At 40.6% G+C, this 16,360-nt stretch overlaps 2 protein-coding genes across 2 annotated transcripts in view; one reads left to right on the forward strand and one right to left on the reverse strand.

Annotated features, from left to right (window-relative positions):
- Window positions 1–9,998, forward strand: part of LOC102766145 (chromosome unknown open reading frame, human C1orf146) — a 10,565-nt gene extending 567 nt beyond the window's left edge. The window contains exons 2-5 of the mRNA XM_006758181.2: window positions 5,054–5,147; window positions 8,300–8,468; window positions 9,067–9,145; window positions 9,751–9,998. Coding sequence (XP_006758244.1) covers window positions 5,054–5,147; window positions 8,300–8,468; window positions 9,067–9,145; window positions 9,751–9,882 — 474 coding nt within the window. The 3' untranslated portion in view covers window positions 9,883–9,998. The remainder of the gene's footprint in view (window positions 1–5,053; window positions 5,148–8,299; window positions 8,469–9,066; window positions 9,146–9,750) is intronic.
- A 216-nt stretch (window positions 9,999–10,214) lies between these two features.
- Window positions 10,215–16,360, reverse strand: part of GLMN (glomulin, FKBP associated protein) — a 44,303-nt gene continuing 38,157 nt past the window's right edge. Inside the window, exons 17-19 of the mRNA XM_006758182.2 lie at window positions 11,536–11,659; window positions 10,674–10,756; window positions 10,215–10,566 (exon numbers count right to left, since the gene is read on the reverse strand). Coding sequence (XP_006758245.1) covers window positions 10,450–10,566; window positions 10,674–10,756; window positions 11,536–11,659 — 324 coding nt within the window. The 3' untranslated portion in view covers window positions 10,215–10,449. The remainder of the gene's footprint in view (window positions 10,567–10,673; window positions 10,757–11,535; window positions 11,660–16,360) is intronic.

Below are 16,360 nucleotides of genomic sequence, written 5' to 3' on the forward strand. Positions count from 1 at the left end.
GAATCTGTATTCCAACTGGCAGTGCACAAAGGTTCCTTTTTCTCTGCATCCTTGCCAGCACTTGTTTATCCTTTCAAAGAACCAGCTCTTGGTTTCATTGATCGTTTATATTGGTTTTTGTGGGGGTTTTTTGATCTCTATGTCATTTATTTCTGCTCTGATCTTTATTATCTCCTTCTTTTTTGCTCACTCTGGGCTTTTCTTGTTGCTCTCTTTCTAATTCTTTAAGTTGTAGAGTTAGATAATTTATTACCATTTTTTTCTTCTCTTTTGAGGTAGGCCTGTAGAACTATAAACTTCCCTCTCAGGACTGCTTTCACTGTGTCCCATAGATTTTGGATTGCTGTGTTTTTGTTGTCATTCATTTCCAGGATGTTTTTGATTTCTTCTTTGATCTCTTTGGTAACCTAATCATTATTTACTAGCATGCTATTCTTCCTAGTGTTTGAATTTTTTGATTTTTTTTATTGTGGTGTATTTCTAATTTTATGCCATTGTGGTCTGAGAAGATGCTTGATATGATTTCAGTCTTCTTGAATTTGGGGAGACTTTGCCTGTGACCCAATATGTGGTCTATCTTTGAAAATGTCCCATGTGCGCTTGAGAAGAATGTATATTCTGTGGCTTTGGGGTGAAATGTTCTGAAGGTGTCAATTAATTCCATCTGATCTAGTGAGTCATTTAGGCTTGCTGTTTCTATGCTGATTTTTTTTGTCTAGAGGATTTATCCAGTGATGTCAGCGGGGTAGTTGTTCAGGCTACCCCCTCTGGGTTCAGCCTCTCGTGGTTGTGATCTTAGATCTAGAATCCCCTGCCAACAGCAGCCCTGTGAACTTCCTTTCCACAGTCAGACACTACACTTGTCCCAAGGGACGCAGCTTTGGTGCCGTGAAGCTTCCTCTGACCCTCTGTGCTTGGAGGTCTCATAGTTCTCTCCAGCCCAGATCCCTGATTTTACTGTTCTCCAGGCATCCTCTGCCCTTCCGGCTGTGAATTGTCTCACCAGTCGTGTCTACTTCACTGATTCCAGGTGGATGTTATTCAATGTATTTGCTCTTTCTATTTGCTCTGGGATAGGGCTCGGGACACGTCTGCCTATTCCGCTGCCATTTTGTCTCTCCCTCTGATCTTTGATTTAAATATTAAAAGTGATAGGACACTAATTTAAAAGATCATTAGCTTGATTATCCAAAGTTGTATGTATCAGCAATTACATAAGTTAAATGTATTTTAACACATTGTCTGCAGGTAGTTTTTATTGCACTCTAACAAGTGGCTAATATGCAAATGACCGAACAGCAGAATGACTGGTCGCTATGATGCGCACTGACCACCAGGGGGCAGACACGCAATGCAGGAGCTTCCCCCTGGTGGTCAGTGTGCTCTCACGGGGAGCACCACTCAGCCAGAAGCCGGGCTCATGGCTGGCAAGCACAGCGGCAGTGGCAGAAGCCTCTCCCGCCTCTGCAGCAACGCTAAGGATATTCGACTGCCAGCTTAGGCCCGCTCCCCAGAAGAGGGTCTAAGAGCCATCAGTCAGACATCCCCTGAGGGCCTCTTGCAGGCCTGGCTGAGGGACCACCCCTCACCCCCCAAGTGCATGAATTTCATGCACTGGACCTCTAGTATATTTGCTAATTTCACTATACACTGAGTGGCCAGATTATTATGACCACTCCATCAGTACTTCGTTGGGCCACCTTTTGCCTTCAATACTGCAGTGATTCTTCTTGGCATTGACTCCACGAGATGTTGAAAGGTGATGCGAGCAATCTGACACCGTGCCTGATGAATAGCACTGTCCCCTTCTGTGAGATTTGATGGTTGTGGAATCAGCTGCCTGATGGCTCTTTTGACTTCGTCCCACAAATGCTCAATTGGATTGAGATCTGGTGATTGTGGGGGCACCTAAGCAAGGTAAAGTCTCCTTCATGTTCTTGAAACCACCCCTGCACAATACGAGCACCGTGGCATGGCACATTGTCTTGTTGGAAGAAGCCATCTCCATTGGGATACGCCATCAACATGATAGGATGAACCTGATCAGCAACGATACTTAGGTATGTTGTGCTATTCAGACGTTTATAATGATCTGGCCCTCTAGCAACTTCAGCACAAAATTATAGCTAATTTGCCTACAAACGTCAGGTGGTCGTAATAATCTGGTCACTCAGTGTATGTATCCCCTATGTGTCTGTTTATATTTCCTTATGTTTCTGATGGTTCTTTCATGTAATCTTGTCTCTTTGTATGTCTGATTACTTTTTATTGTGTTGGACTTTATATTTTTTATTTTACTTAATGTTTTAAAAATATGTTTTTATTGATTTCAGAGAGTAAGGGAGAGAGACAGAGATAGAAATATCAATGATGAGAGAGAATCATTGATTGGCTGCCTCTTTCATGCCCCTACTGGGGATTGAGCCTGCAACCTGGGCATGTGCCCCTGACCAGAATTGAACCCGGGACACTTCAGTCTGCAGGCCAACGCTCTATCAACTGAGCCAAACCGGCTAGGGCTGGACTTTATATTTGAAAAATTATTTCTAGAAATAGTTTGAGGCCTAAAATAGTATTCTATTTCTCTAGCGAAGTCTTAATTCTGCAAGATAATTAAATCCCTAATGCCCTAAGAGGGTTGCCAGATAAAATACAGGACACTCAATTAAATTTGAGTTTCAGATAAGCAATGACTATAGTATAAGTACATCCTAAATATTCCATGGGACATACTTATGCTAAAAATTATATTGTTTACCTGAAATTCAATTTTAACTGGGTGTTCTATAGTTTTATTTGTTAATCTAGTAACCCAACCCCTAAGTCAGGAGTGGGCAAACTTTTTGACTTGAGGGCCACAATGGGTTCTTAAACTGGACCGGAGGGCCGGAACAAAAACATGGATGGAGTGTTTGTGTGAACTAATATAAATTCAAAGTAAATATCATTACATAAAAGGGTACGGTCTTTTTTTTTTTTTTTTTTAGTTTTATTCATTTCAAATGGGCCGGATCTGGCCTGCGGGCCGTAGTTTGCCTATGGCTGCCCTAAGGTGTTCGTTGTATGTAAAAATGAACCTATTTTCTGTGCATCTAGAATGGTATTGGTATAGGAAAAGTGAGAAAATAGTCACCCAAATAGTTTTTGTTTTGTAGTTCAAATGAGGAGACCTAATTGAGAAAGGTTGCTCTAGGAAGTGCTTCTGCAAGATGCTTGGGAGCATTAGTAATACAGTATTAACTTAATACAATTTCAGGGATTGAAATGATTTGAAGCAAGGCTGCAATCCCTGTGAGAGCTGTTCTACTTTTGTCAAAGGCTCTGTTCAGGCTTTCATCTGTCTCTTCCTTAATTGTCAGTTACATGCCCTCAGGGAAAATATGGCCTAAATGCTGGTCTCATATCTTTAAATTTCTGTATAGATCTCGGTCTTGTAATTTTTCACTATCCTGCTAGCTCTCTGATGCATTCAAGCAGTTTTTAAAAATTGTCCAGCTTTGGCACGCTTTTCCTCCCAGGAGCACACCCATGGCTGTCCCTCTTCCCTCTTCTTCTTCAACAGGAGTGCATCTCTGAAACACTAAGGGACCCCACAAGATTTGCAGCCAGAACAGCAATGGGCAGCAGCAGTTCGTCTGGGCAAACTCCCTGAACCTGTCCCCAGGGCCCCCTTTTCTCTGACTTCTTAGTGAGCCATAGCAGCCCAGCCTAGGCTCTTTCTTTCTTTTAAATATTTCAGAGAGGAAGAGGAAGAGAGAGATAGAAACATCAATGATGAGAATCATCGACTGGCTGCCTCCTGCACATTCCTACTGGGGATCAAGCCTCAAACCAGGCATGTGCCCTGACTGGAATCGAATCATGACCTCCTGGTTCATAGGTCAATGCTCAGCCACTGAGCCACACTGGCCGGGCAGCAGTCTAGGCTTATTTTATTTTATTTTTATAAAATATATTTTTATTGATGACCTCCTGGTTCATAGGTTGATGCTCAACCACTGACCCACGTTGACCAGGCACTGAGGCTCATTTTAACACCTAGTCCCTCTCCTGTTATCCTAGGCCCTTTTTTGTTTCACTGCCTCTAGCTTTAATAAACGGTCTCTTAAAAAAAAAAAAAGGAAAAAAAATATTGTCCAGCTTCCCAGTTGCCTTCAGAAGGAGGGTTGGCCTAAATTACTTAGTCTGCCAGCACTGGAAGCAATGTATAATTTTAAAACAGCAGGAGCAGCTCAGGGGAAGTGTCATAATTGAACTCGACATCAGGATCTGTTTGAATGGCACAAAATACTCCTTTAGGAAGGAAAGAGAGTATATATTTTATACCTAATTTCTGCCTCTGTGCTTAAAATATACATGATCTGAGGAAAAATATAAAATAAAATTAATATACCTAAGGGATTTTTACATATTTTGAGAATAACAATCAGGAAAAACTATTAACCACTTATGTTTTAATGTCTTGGGTATTATGATTTAATTACTTGGTAGAATCAGAAATGAGATGAATTTTGAAATGGTTATTATTGAAACCAAAAGTTTGGTTGCTGTTTTCTGACTCACCTAAGGATTAAGACATTTTAAAAGTACACTAAAAGTAACTGTACAGTAAACAGATGAATTTGAGAATTGGTGTCTTTGTTGTATTCTAGGCCTGGCACTTCATGTTTCTGTTAACCATCTAAGAAACACACCACCTCCCACAATCTGTTATACATTAATGCATGTCAGAATCCATCTCTACGGGATTTTTTCCTAAAGTTTTCATTTACTCTAGCTTTCATAGTTCAGTTCTTTAATTATGTCCTTAATTTCTTTCCCGAAGTAATGTAACTGTAGTACACAACTCATGTCCAAACCTGCAATGTTTGAGCTGAACTAAATATTTTTGGTTTTTTTTCTCCATAGAGAACATTTAGTTTATCTTTTGATGATCAAATCTTTAAGTGGTTTAGTAATAAAAGAAGCTGTTAAACTTATTTTAATGTATTAGCTTTAATAAAAACTATTCTAAGCATGTCTTAAGTTTGTATTTCTGAAATTTTTTTTGAAGAGTTCTGAAATTGCAACTGCTCTGGAAAACCGAAGTCACAAGGTTCGGTATTCAGCTTCAGTGGAAAATGGATCAATTATATTTTCTCGTACTGGTACAGTATATTTGCTAATTGCCTTGATTTAAGTTTCTTATAAAATATGTAAGTATAAGTTCTAATAATTTGGTAGTTCATTAACCAAGTAATAAGCTTAAGATGTTATCTTTTGGGAGAGGTCAATGTATAAGACCTGGTTACTGCTGCAAAAGCAGCACATCTAGCCAATTACAAAATATATCCCTTTTCAAGATTATAATTGTTGAACTAAAACTGAACCAGTGGAGTCTGGTAGAGGATGGTAAAAACTATTTGCTTTGGAACTAAGATGAAAAATAGAACATAACCATCCCCCCAATAATCAATACTTTTATTAAAGTATTACCCATATTAACAAAGAAGCCAACATCACAACATTGGTCAAAATCCATTCACAAAAACAATATAGAGTGTTTTTCATGATTTTGTACAAGATTTTGCTGAATATAATATAAACAAATAATAACTAAAAGAATCAAATGGAGACATGCAAATGCCCCTTAATAATACCATACAACTGTGAGTCATGACCAACATACTAAAGGAATTAGATTAGGATTTGAGAAGGTTGGGGACATGGGAAGTGGACAGTTCTATTTGTGCTTGGGAAATAATGAGAATGATAAAAAGAGGTGAAGGTGATTTTTTTTAGAAGGATTACAAATAGACCTGTACTCTGGCAGAAGGTTTGGAAGACAGGTGCTTTCAAAAGCTCCTAGAAATAGACCTCCAGGATGAAACTAATCAGTACCACCTTAAATTCCTCTGCAGTGGTTCTCAACCTTCCTAATTCCGTGACCCTTTAATACGGTTCCTCATGTTGTGGTGACCCCCAACCATAAAATTATTTTCGTTGCTACTTCATAACTAATTTTGCTACTGTTATGAATCGTAAATATCTGATATGCAGGATGTATTTTCATTGTTTGCGACCCACAGGTTGAGAACCGCTGTGAGAAGTAAAATATTTTTAAATACCTACTATGTGCCTTGACCACTTTATATACATTATCTAACTTTTAATTCTTTCAACAAATCTATTGAAAAACTATTATTCCAATCTTACAGATGAGGCAATATAGTTTCAGAGAGGTTAGTTATATAAATTGACCAAATTCCTCAATTAGCATAAACAATTTCCTTAGATATCTCTTAAAGAACTAATTCTATCATCTTTTAAAGAGCTAATTAGATCAAGCTTTCCTTTTGAACTGTTCTTATGGGCCTGATACTATTTCAGAGATCCTAGGAACCTGCTTACTGTGTATCCTCGCTAATAAAGGGGAATATGCTAATTGACCCTCACACCATTGCTAAAGATGGCAGCGCACCCATAGCCAATAAGGAGGGAATATGCTAATTGACTGCCACACCCTTAAAGATGGCAGTGCCCACAGTCACAAGATGGCAGTGCCCAGTCCCCTCAGCCCTGCCGGTGCACCTGCCTCTGGAGTCCCCCAGTCCCCTCAGCTGCCCAGGGCTGCCTGAGGCTCAGGTAACCAGGGCTGGCTGAGGCTTGTGCTGCCGGCAGTTGCAGCAGCAGAGGTGTGATGGGGGCGTTGCCTTCCCCTGATAGATGGGTTGCCTCCTGGACTGTGAGAGGGGGCAGGCCGGGCTGAGGGACCCCTCCTCCAGTGAATGAATTTTTATGCACCGGGCCTCTAGTTAATTTATGTACAGTAATAGTTGTGTTCTGGTACACAGGTTTCTCCAATAAATAATTGGCTTGCTTAAAACTATGTTACTTGATTTCCAGCTTTAAAAATCATTATGGGGAACATGGGAATAAAAAAAGGGGAGACATCTGTAGTACTCTCAATAATATCCTATTTAATAAAAGAGAAAGATGGTAATTAGCGTACGACCGCTACCCTTCCCATTGGCTAATCAGGGAGATATGCAAATTAACTGTCAGCCAAGATGGCGGCTGGCAGCCAGGCAGCTGATGCGAACAGGGAGGCTTGCTTGCTTCAGTGACAGGAGAACTCCAAATTCCCCGCCTGACTTGCCGGCCTCTCAGCTGCAACTCTAAGCAACTATGTTGCAAATATAGAAGCTAAAAAAAACCCAGAAACCTGCTTTACTCAGCCGGGCTTCAGCCAGCCAGACTGCAACATTGTATCAAATACAGACGGTAAACAAAGGCCAGAAGCCTGTTTTTAGCAGCCGAGGCCTCAGAGCTAAAGTGGCCCAGAATTAAAAAAAAAAGAAAAAAAGGAGCAGTTGGGAGCTTCAGTCACCCGTCAGCCTGAAAACGGCCCACAGCCCCTCAGCCAGACTGGCCAGGCACCCCAGTGGGGACTCCCACCCTGATCCAGGACACCCTTCAGGGCAAACCAGCCAGCCCCTACCCATGCACCAGGCCTCTATTCTATATAATAAAAGGGTAATATGCCTCCCGGCACCGGGATAAGTGTGACAGGGGGCAGCGCCCTAACCCCCTGATCAGCCCTGCTCTGTGTGTGGCAGGGTACAGAGGCCCAACCCCCCTGATGGACCCTGCTCTGTGCGTGACAGGGTTGGCGCCGCAACTTCCCTATCGACTCTGCCTTGAGTGTGACAGGGGGCGGTGCCCCAACCCCCCAATCGGCCGTACCCTGAGCGTGACTAGGGGGGGCATCGCAACCTCCAGATCCGCCCTGCTCTGTGCATAACAGGGGGCGGCGCCCCAACTCCCCAATCAGCCCTGCTCTGAGCCCGACCAGGGGCTGCACCTAGGGACTGGGCCTGCCCTCTGCCACCCGGGAGCAGGCCTAAGCCAGCAGGTTGTTATCTCCCGAGGGGTCCCAGACTGCGAGAGGGCACAGGCCGGGCTGAGGGACCCCCTCTCCCCCCCAAGTGCACAAATTTTTGTGCACCGGGCCTCTAGTATTTTATAAATATCATTATAACATGGAAAGTTAACTTTTAAGTAAAATTAGGCATTATCATCTTTATGCCTTAGTCTGAAAAAGATTTTCCCCCCCTTTAAATATTTAGTCATCCTTTTATACAGAGCACTTCAGAGAACCACCTACATTGTTTTAAGAATTTTGTTACAGTGACTTCTACTCATGGTTTAGGACCTGGACACTTATAGCTATGTTATACTTACAGCTGTTATTTATTTTACTGAGGTGTTTTTTTACATTTTTTATTTCTAATGATGAAGTGACATTCACCTTTCCTAGGAGTTGCATTTTTATTGATGGATGCTAAAGAATGCTTTATGTCAGCTGAAGAAACATTTCTAGCCAAAATTGAGAAGTTCATTAACATTCACCAAAATAGTCTTTTGGTTCTGTCTGCTGCCCTTCATGGACTTGAGGAATGGAAACTGATGTTCAGGATTCAGCAGAGGTATGGAAAAGCACTAAATTTATTTTTGTTAAGTTATATTGTGTTTACTTCAGTTCTTAATTCTTTTAGGCAGATGAGTTATGTTTTCCCAAAGATAAACTTTATAATGTTAACCTGTCAAATTTGATAAAATGCAGGCCAAATGGCTATTCTATGAATCAGGGTGACAAGTTTCAAAGTTCATGCTGATTTCTGGGACTCTTCTGCAAATTCAACCCAAAAGTAAATACTTTTTATTGATTAAAGTTCTGACTACAAAGCCATGTCAGTTCCTCTGTGAAATAAGGCAGGGCCTGACTGAGTAAACAAAAGAGAAGCAGTAAGAAGTTTGTCTCTTTTTTCCACTTAACACCTTGCTGACCGGTCATGAGATAACTTGTGTTTCCATGTCTGGACATTGCTGACTGGTCACAAGATAACTCAGGTCTGCACTTACATTAAGTAATTTTAAAACTCGACACTGCTTTCAGACCTTAAAATTACTTACATTAATGTAAGTGCAAACACAAGTTATCTTGTGACTAGTCAACAAGGTGTTAAGATAACAGATGTTAATAAAAAGTCATATGATCTGTTTAACTTATGAATTGTTTTTCAGATTCCTGGGTAGTAACTTACGGATACTTCCAGTACACAACACAGTAAATGCTATTGATCTTATGTGCACTATAGCTAAGGTGAGTTACCTACGGAAAATGACACATACATATACACAGACATATACTTTGTTCTTGACTTCAAATGTACCCCCTCTTGAGCATGATTGACAAATACTCTGCTTTAGTTCCCCTCAGAGAAGCTGCTGTTTCAGCGTGCAACCCTTCCCCATGCCTGAACTCAGCCTCTCCAGTCTTTTTCAATTTATTTCTGGTAGCCACTACCAGAATGACTCATTTTGGGCCAAAAGAGTATTTGGCCTTAAACACACTGTGTTAGCCATATTGGTTACTTAAATTTTCCATCAAATTCTAAAGTATAAATATCGGTCAGGTTGTAGTTATCAACTGTTAGAGTGCAAACATACTTTTCATGCTTATCCTCCTGTGTGAAGTGTGCCCCCAACTCCTCTAGCAGTTAGGCGTTCCTTACTCTTACACTTGGAAGAGACCTCCATTAAAGCAGTTCTTACAGTAGTCTACATTTTGGCTTGCATGTTTGAAATTCTTTAAAGACAGAGACCAGGTATCTATTACACTAATGAGTCATATGTTGTGTTGAGCACACAGAAAGTGATCAATACTTAATAATATAAATAATGTTGCATATTTTTATCTTTTTCCAGATCACCTCCAAACCATACATAGATAGCATCTGCTACAGAATGATAACAACTAAAGCTTACATCATTGAGCAAAGTCCTGTTTGGAAAACACTTCAACAGCTAAATCTCAGTGACTCATTTAACCCAAATTAGAGTATCAATTATAAATGTTCTTTTGGAAGATTATTAAAGTTAGACTTGTTGAATTATAATGTTCAAATATATATTTACTTTAAAGATTTAAAAATAAAATATATACAGTTATAAAAGTGATTTTATTTTCAAGAGTTTTGTTGAATAATTCCTTTAATGTTCACAAAAAATTGGAGTGATATTCAGTTTATCACTAGGAATTCTAAAATGTAACACAGCTTCAAACTGGAACATAAAGTGCATCAGCATTTTTATAAACTCATCATAACTATATGAATGAAGGCAATTCAACTACATTTTATAAACTTATAATACAAAATTATTAATTTGTATTGAATTTTAACAATAGTATTTATTATATATGGGCATTCTTTGTCATGGAGATTATCTTTTTGAAACCAAATACTATTCATCCATGTGTCATTACAGAAACAGATGAGAAAAGCTACATTTATTTTTCTATTGGCATGTTTTTTCTATTGGTGTTTTACAGAAATATTTTTGTGAAAGTATTAAATCATAATGAAAAACAGTATTTTACTAATTTTTATTTAAGAGATGGAGCTTTCACTTTATCCCAGTATTTTCTTCAGAGGTAGACTTTGTTTTTATTTCAATGAGTTCTTCTACTCGAGCCAGAACACTTTCAATCAAATCAAATGTGAAAAGTGCTGAATGTAGGACCTGCAATGCCAAGAAATTTTAGAGTACTTAAGTATGCATTTAAAACAAAAGAAGCAAAAAAACAAAAGACCTCAAATGGATGTAGCTTAGAAAAATTTCACATCTACCTTAAGCTGCATTTCGGGAGGCATATTAGGCATCTCTTCTCCACCTACAGTTACAGAACAAAAATCTTTAGACCTCTGGACTTCTGTAAGAGAAAAAAAAATCATGTCATGTTTTTAATCTTAAAACAACTCTCAGATCTCATTAATAAGCTACTTTCATCATTCCATTACTTTAAAAATATGTCCTTTATTTATATAAATTAAGTCTTAGTGTTTAATATCTCAGGGTATGCTTAAGTCAAGCAATTAGCCAATAAAAATATCAAAATTCTGTAACATGTTTATTTAATAGTGACTAGCATTATTTTGGCATGTACAGGATGAATGAAAACTTATAAATTTTTTTCTTCAGTATATAATCAGAATTATACACTAAAAAAGAAAAAATCTAGTAATGTCTATAGAAATATTACCATAGCTATATGGAAAAGATCACAAAATTATTGTAGAATTGCTGGCTTTAAAAAGTAATCCTGGACCTAAGGTTCTTTTTCGTAATTTGTACAGATTTATTTGGGGGGAGTGGGGAGACGGTGGAACAAACAATACCAAAAGAAATACAATGATATCCAAACAGAAATACTTGTAATACAGTTAGATTCCTAAGTAGGATTTGAGATTTTAAAACCAGAATATATTTCAGTTTGGTTTAAATCTTTGTTAATTCAATTTCAGTGTTAACTGACTTAAAGTTCTGCTAAGAATAATTTTAATTATAAATAAAATGACTTAGCTGTCATGGTTTCTTGTTTGCTATCAATTAGACAAGTACAAGATTAAAAATCTTTTTAATATAAATTGCAGTTTAAAAAAATGACTAAATTGTTAGACCTAAGTGAAAATGAAATTGCACATTACTAACCTTGGCTGTTTTCTTGGCTATTTTTAATTTCTGCTTCATAATGTGCTTTTGACATATTAAGTCCTGTATGGAGTGGCTTTAAGAAATTATTCTCAATCTTTCCAAGTTCTGTCCATAATCCAGTCTGTTCAGAAGAATTAATGAAAGAATTAGTTATATGGCTCAACATTTACTGATTGCATATTATTAAATAGTAGAGGCCCGGTGCATGAAATTCATGCACGGGGGTGGGGATTCAGCCCAGCCTGCACCCTTTCGCAATCCGGACCCCTCGGGGGATGTCCAACTGCCGGTTTAGGGGGAATCAGGCCTAAACCAGCAGTCATACATCCCTCTGGTAATCCGGGACCGCTGGCACTTAACCGGCTCACCTGCCTGCCTGCCTAATTGCCCCTAACCACTCGCCTACCTGCCTGATCGCCCTTAACTGCCTCTGCCTGCCTGCCTGATCACCCCTAACCACGCGCCTGCCTAACTGCCCCTAACCCCTCTGCCTGCCTGATTGCCCCTAACCTCTTGCCTGCCTGCCTAATCACCCCTACTTGCCTGCCTGATCGCCCCTAACTGCCTCTGCCTGCCTGCTGGATCGCCCCTAACCATTTGCCTGCTTGCCTGATCGCCCCTAACCGCCTCTGCCTTGGCCCCGCCCACAGCTTCGTGCAGAATGACATCTGGAAGGTCATTTGGCTGTCCAGTCTAATTAGCATATTATACTTTTATTATTATAGACAGATGTGTTTGAGAGTTGGAGAAACAAGAATTAATCACATAATCCTTGCCTTTCAAGGTAGAGTTTACTGTTTAATAACACATTGATTACTACATCTAGTATTTTATGTGAATACCAATCAAAACAAAACTTTACTTTGGTTAGTACACTCAGTGCTGTACCACTTGGGCAGTTTTTGGTTCTGAGATAGGTAACTTACAAGTTTTATCCATGAGAAAGTTATTTGAGGACAATACACATGGTCTAAGACATTTCTCTTGCCTATAAACATTCCCACAATGACATTATATATCTCTTCAACTCTTGATCTTATAGTTGATACCCCTGTCACAGATCTAGTTCTAGAAGTTTCTTTTCTTTCCTTGTTGATGGAAACTTTTCTAACACAAAGCTGATATGGACATTCTTGGTGTTAAGTGCAGATGGAGATTTTACCTGCCTACGACAGTTTAGGTTTATTTGCTGTTACATATTAGATTTTATTCCAAGAGCATTTCTTCCCATAGTACTAAAGGTGGAGAATCATACAGTTCATTGGTATTATTAAATTTCCAGGCACTCTTTACAAAGGAAAATATCTTAGGCAAAAAGGTTAAAGAAAAAAAAAAGGAACCTTGGAAGTTCTGGTCAAGATGGTAGCATAGGTAAACACAGTACTTAGATTCTCCCACAACTGTATCAAAACTACAACTGTATTACAGAACAACTATTCAGAACTGCCCAACAGCTAGCTTAATGGAGGTCTTACAACTAAGATTATAAAGAAGCTGCATTGAGACTGGTAGGAGGGGTGGAGAATTGGAATGGTTGGCCCCACGCCCGTATGTAGCAGATAAAAATTGGAAGGGATATCTCGGCTGCAGAGGTGCTCCCTGAGTAGCAAGGGGTCCCATACCCACACAAGCCCTCCTCTCCCCCCAAGCCCAGGGTTCTAATATCAGGAAGAGAAGTCCCCCTAACTTCTGGTTATAAATACCAGCATGGATTGTAGCTGAGTGAGATGGAAAGGCTGTTGGAGTCCCAGGTGTTTCTCTCAAAGGGCCTGTGCATGGACTTATGTGGACTCACTGGCTCTAAGCTCCAGTACTGGGGCAGCAGCTGGAAAGTGCCAGGGACATACGGGAGGAACTGAATTGTCTGGCATAAGGGCAAGAGCTGGGAGAGGGCAGTATTCTTCCAGATAAAAGTGCTGGCAGAGGCCATTGTTCCTTTTCTGAGTCCTTCCACCACAGAGCCAACAAGTAGGCACCATTAACCTGGCTTACACCATTTGCCCTACTCTGGTGATTCCCTGACACCCTGCTCCACCCCACTTGTGGGCCCACCCAAGCTGTTTCCAGTGGCTTTTCCATATGGACAGCCTGTCTTGGCAGTTTATAAACTCTCAGACAAGCAGCATCTGCCCTCGGCATGCCCTGTACCTCTTGCTAAGTGGTCCCAGGCCTGGCACTAGGGGCAGTAGCCTTGGTTAGTAGCTTGGCTTCTCGTGGGCACCTCCATTCCTAACACAAGTAGCATCCATCTGCTGATCACTTTGTAGCTCATGCTGGGTGGTCCCGGACAGGACATAGGTGGTGGCTGATCTTGGTCTGCACCTCCCAGGATGCCAAGAGCCACCTCTATAACAATACACTCAAGAGGCAGATTCAGTGGGCACCACTGCACAACTGATCCTCCACAATGGTTGTAGCCAATCAGCCTGGGGATAAATCCCTCCCATTGATGTGCCAACAGTAAACAAGGCTCAACTATAACAAAAGGGTGTACACAGTCCATATGGGAAGGGGTGCTCCTGGAGTGTCCAACTTGGGTAATCGGGGACCCTGTGCCACTGGACCCTACAGGACAATACTATATAAGGCCACTCTACCAAGCCCTAGAGATATAGCAACTCTATCTAATACATAGAAACCAACACAGGGAGGCTGTCAAAATGAGGAGACAAAGAAACATTTCCTAAATGAAAGAACAGAATAAAACTCCAGAGAAAGAACTAAACAGAATGGAGAAAAGCAACCTACCAGAGGCAGAGTTCCAAATACTGTATAAGAATGCTCAATGGCCGAAAACCGGTTTGGCTCAGTGGACAGAGCGTCGGCCTGCGGACTGAAAGGTCCCGGGTTCGATTCCGGTCAAGGGCATGTACCTGGGTTGCGGGCACATCCCCAATAGGAGATGTGCTGGAGGCAGCTGATCGATGTTTCTCTCTCATCGATGTTTCTAACTCTCTATCTCTCTCCCTTCCTCTCTGTAAAAAATCAATAAAATATATTTAAAAAAAAAAGAAAGAATGCTCAATGAACTTACAGGAAGAATAGATGATCTTAGTGAGAATATCAACAAAGAGATAGGAAACATAAAAATGAAACTAGTAAACATAAAGAACCAGTCAGAAACAAAGCATACATTAACTGAAACGAAGAATACATTACAGGAAACAAAAAGTAGAGTATCTGAAGAAGAGTAGCAAATCAGAGATTTGGAAGACAAGAAAGCAGAAAACACCCAATCAGAACAGGAAAAAAAAATCCCCCCAAATGAGGATCGTGTCAGGAGCCTCTGGGACAACTTCAAGTGTACCAACATTTGAATTACGGGGATGCTAAAAGAATAGTTCAAGGAACTGAAAACCTATGTGAAAAAATAATGATGGAAAATGTCCCTAGCCTGGTGAAGGAAACAGATACCAAGTACTGGGAACACAGAATCTTAAATAAGATTCAAAGAGGCCCACACCAAGGCACATCATAATTAAAATGGACAAAGGTTAAAGATAGAGAATCTTAAAAGCATAAGAGAAAAGCAGTTAGTTATCTACAAGAGAGCCTCCATATGATGGTCAGCTGATTTCTCAACGGAAACTCTGCAGGCCAAAAGGGATTGGCAAGAAATATTCAAAGTGATGAAAAGCAAGGATCTACAATTAAGATTATTCTACCCAGCAAAGCTATCATTTAGAATCAAAGGACAGATAAAGAGTTTCCCAGACAAGAAAAAGCTAAAGGAGCTCATCACCACAAAACTAGTATTAGAAGAAATGTTAAAGGTCTTCTTTAAGACGGGATGGGGGTTAGGGAGATAGGTTAAAGAGGGATTAAGAAGTACAAATTGGGCCATAACCGGTTTAGCTCAGTGGATAGAGCGTCGGCCTGTGGACTGAAGGGTCCCAGGTTCGATTCCGGTCAAGGGCATGTACCTTGGTTGCGGGCACATCTCCAATGGGGATTGTGCAGGAGGCAGCTGATCAATGTTTCTCTCTCATCGATGTTTCTGACTCTCTATCTCTCTCCCTTCTTCTCTGTAAAAAATCAATAAAATAGATTTTTAAAAAAAGTACACATTGGGCCCAGCCAGTGTTGCTCAGTGGTTGAGCATCAACCTATGAACCAAGAGGTCACCGGTTCAATTCCCAATCAGGGCACATGACTAGGTTGCAGGCTCGATCCCCAGCAGGGGGCATGGAGGAGGCAGCCGATTAATGATGTTTCTCTCTCATTGATGTTTCTATTTCTCTATCCTTCTCCCTTCTCCCAGTCTCTCTCAAAATCAATAAAAATATATTTTTTTAAAAGTATAGATTGGTAGTTACAAAATAGTCATGGGGATATAAAGTACTGGTCAGGGGATAAAGTCAATAACCTATCTAATCTAATAAAAGACAAACATGCAAATTGACCATACCTTTGCTACGCCTTAGGCCACACCCACCAGCCAATCAGAGCGACCATATGCAAATTAACCCAACAAAGATGGCGGCCAGCAGCCACGGAGCTGGAGAGAGGAGGAGGCTTGGTTGCTCCAGTGATGGAGGAAGCCAAGCTTCCCGCCTGCTGTGGCCGGCTCTGAGCTCCACTCAAGGCAACAAAGTTTCAATTATAGAAGATAAATAAACCCAGATACCTACTTTCAGCTGGCCAAGGCCACAGAGCTGGAGCGAGCAGGAGGCTTGGGTTGCCCCTGGTGATGGAGGAAGCCAAGCTTCCCGCCCGCCCTGGCCAGCTCTGAGCTCCACTCAAGGCTACAAAGTTTCAATTATAGCAGGTAAATAAATCCCAGAATTAAAAACAAAAAAGAAAGGAGAGGCTGGGAGCTTTT

Source organism: Myotis davidii, unplaced genomic scaffold (genome assembly GCF_000327345.1).
Source record: "Myotis davidii unplaced genomic scaffold, ASM32734v1 scaffold674, whole genome shotgun sequence".
In the NCBI taxonomy this organism is placed as follows: domain Eukaryota; kingdom Metazoa; phylum Chordata; class Mammalia; order Chiroptera; family Vespertilionidae; genus Myotis; species Myotis davidii.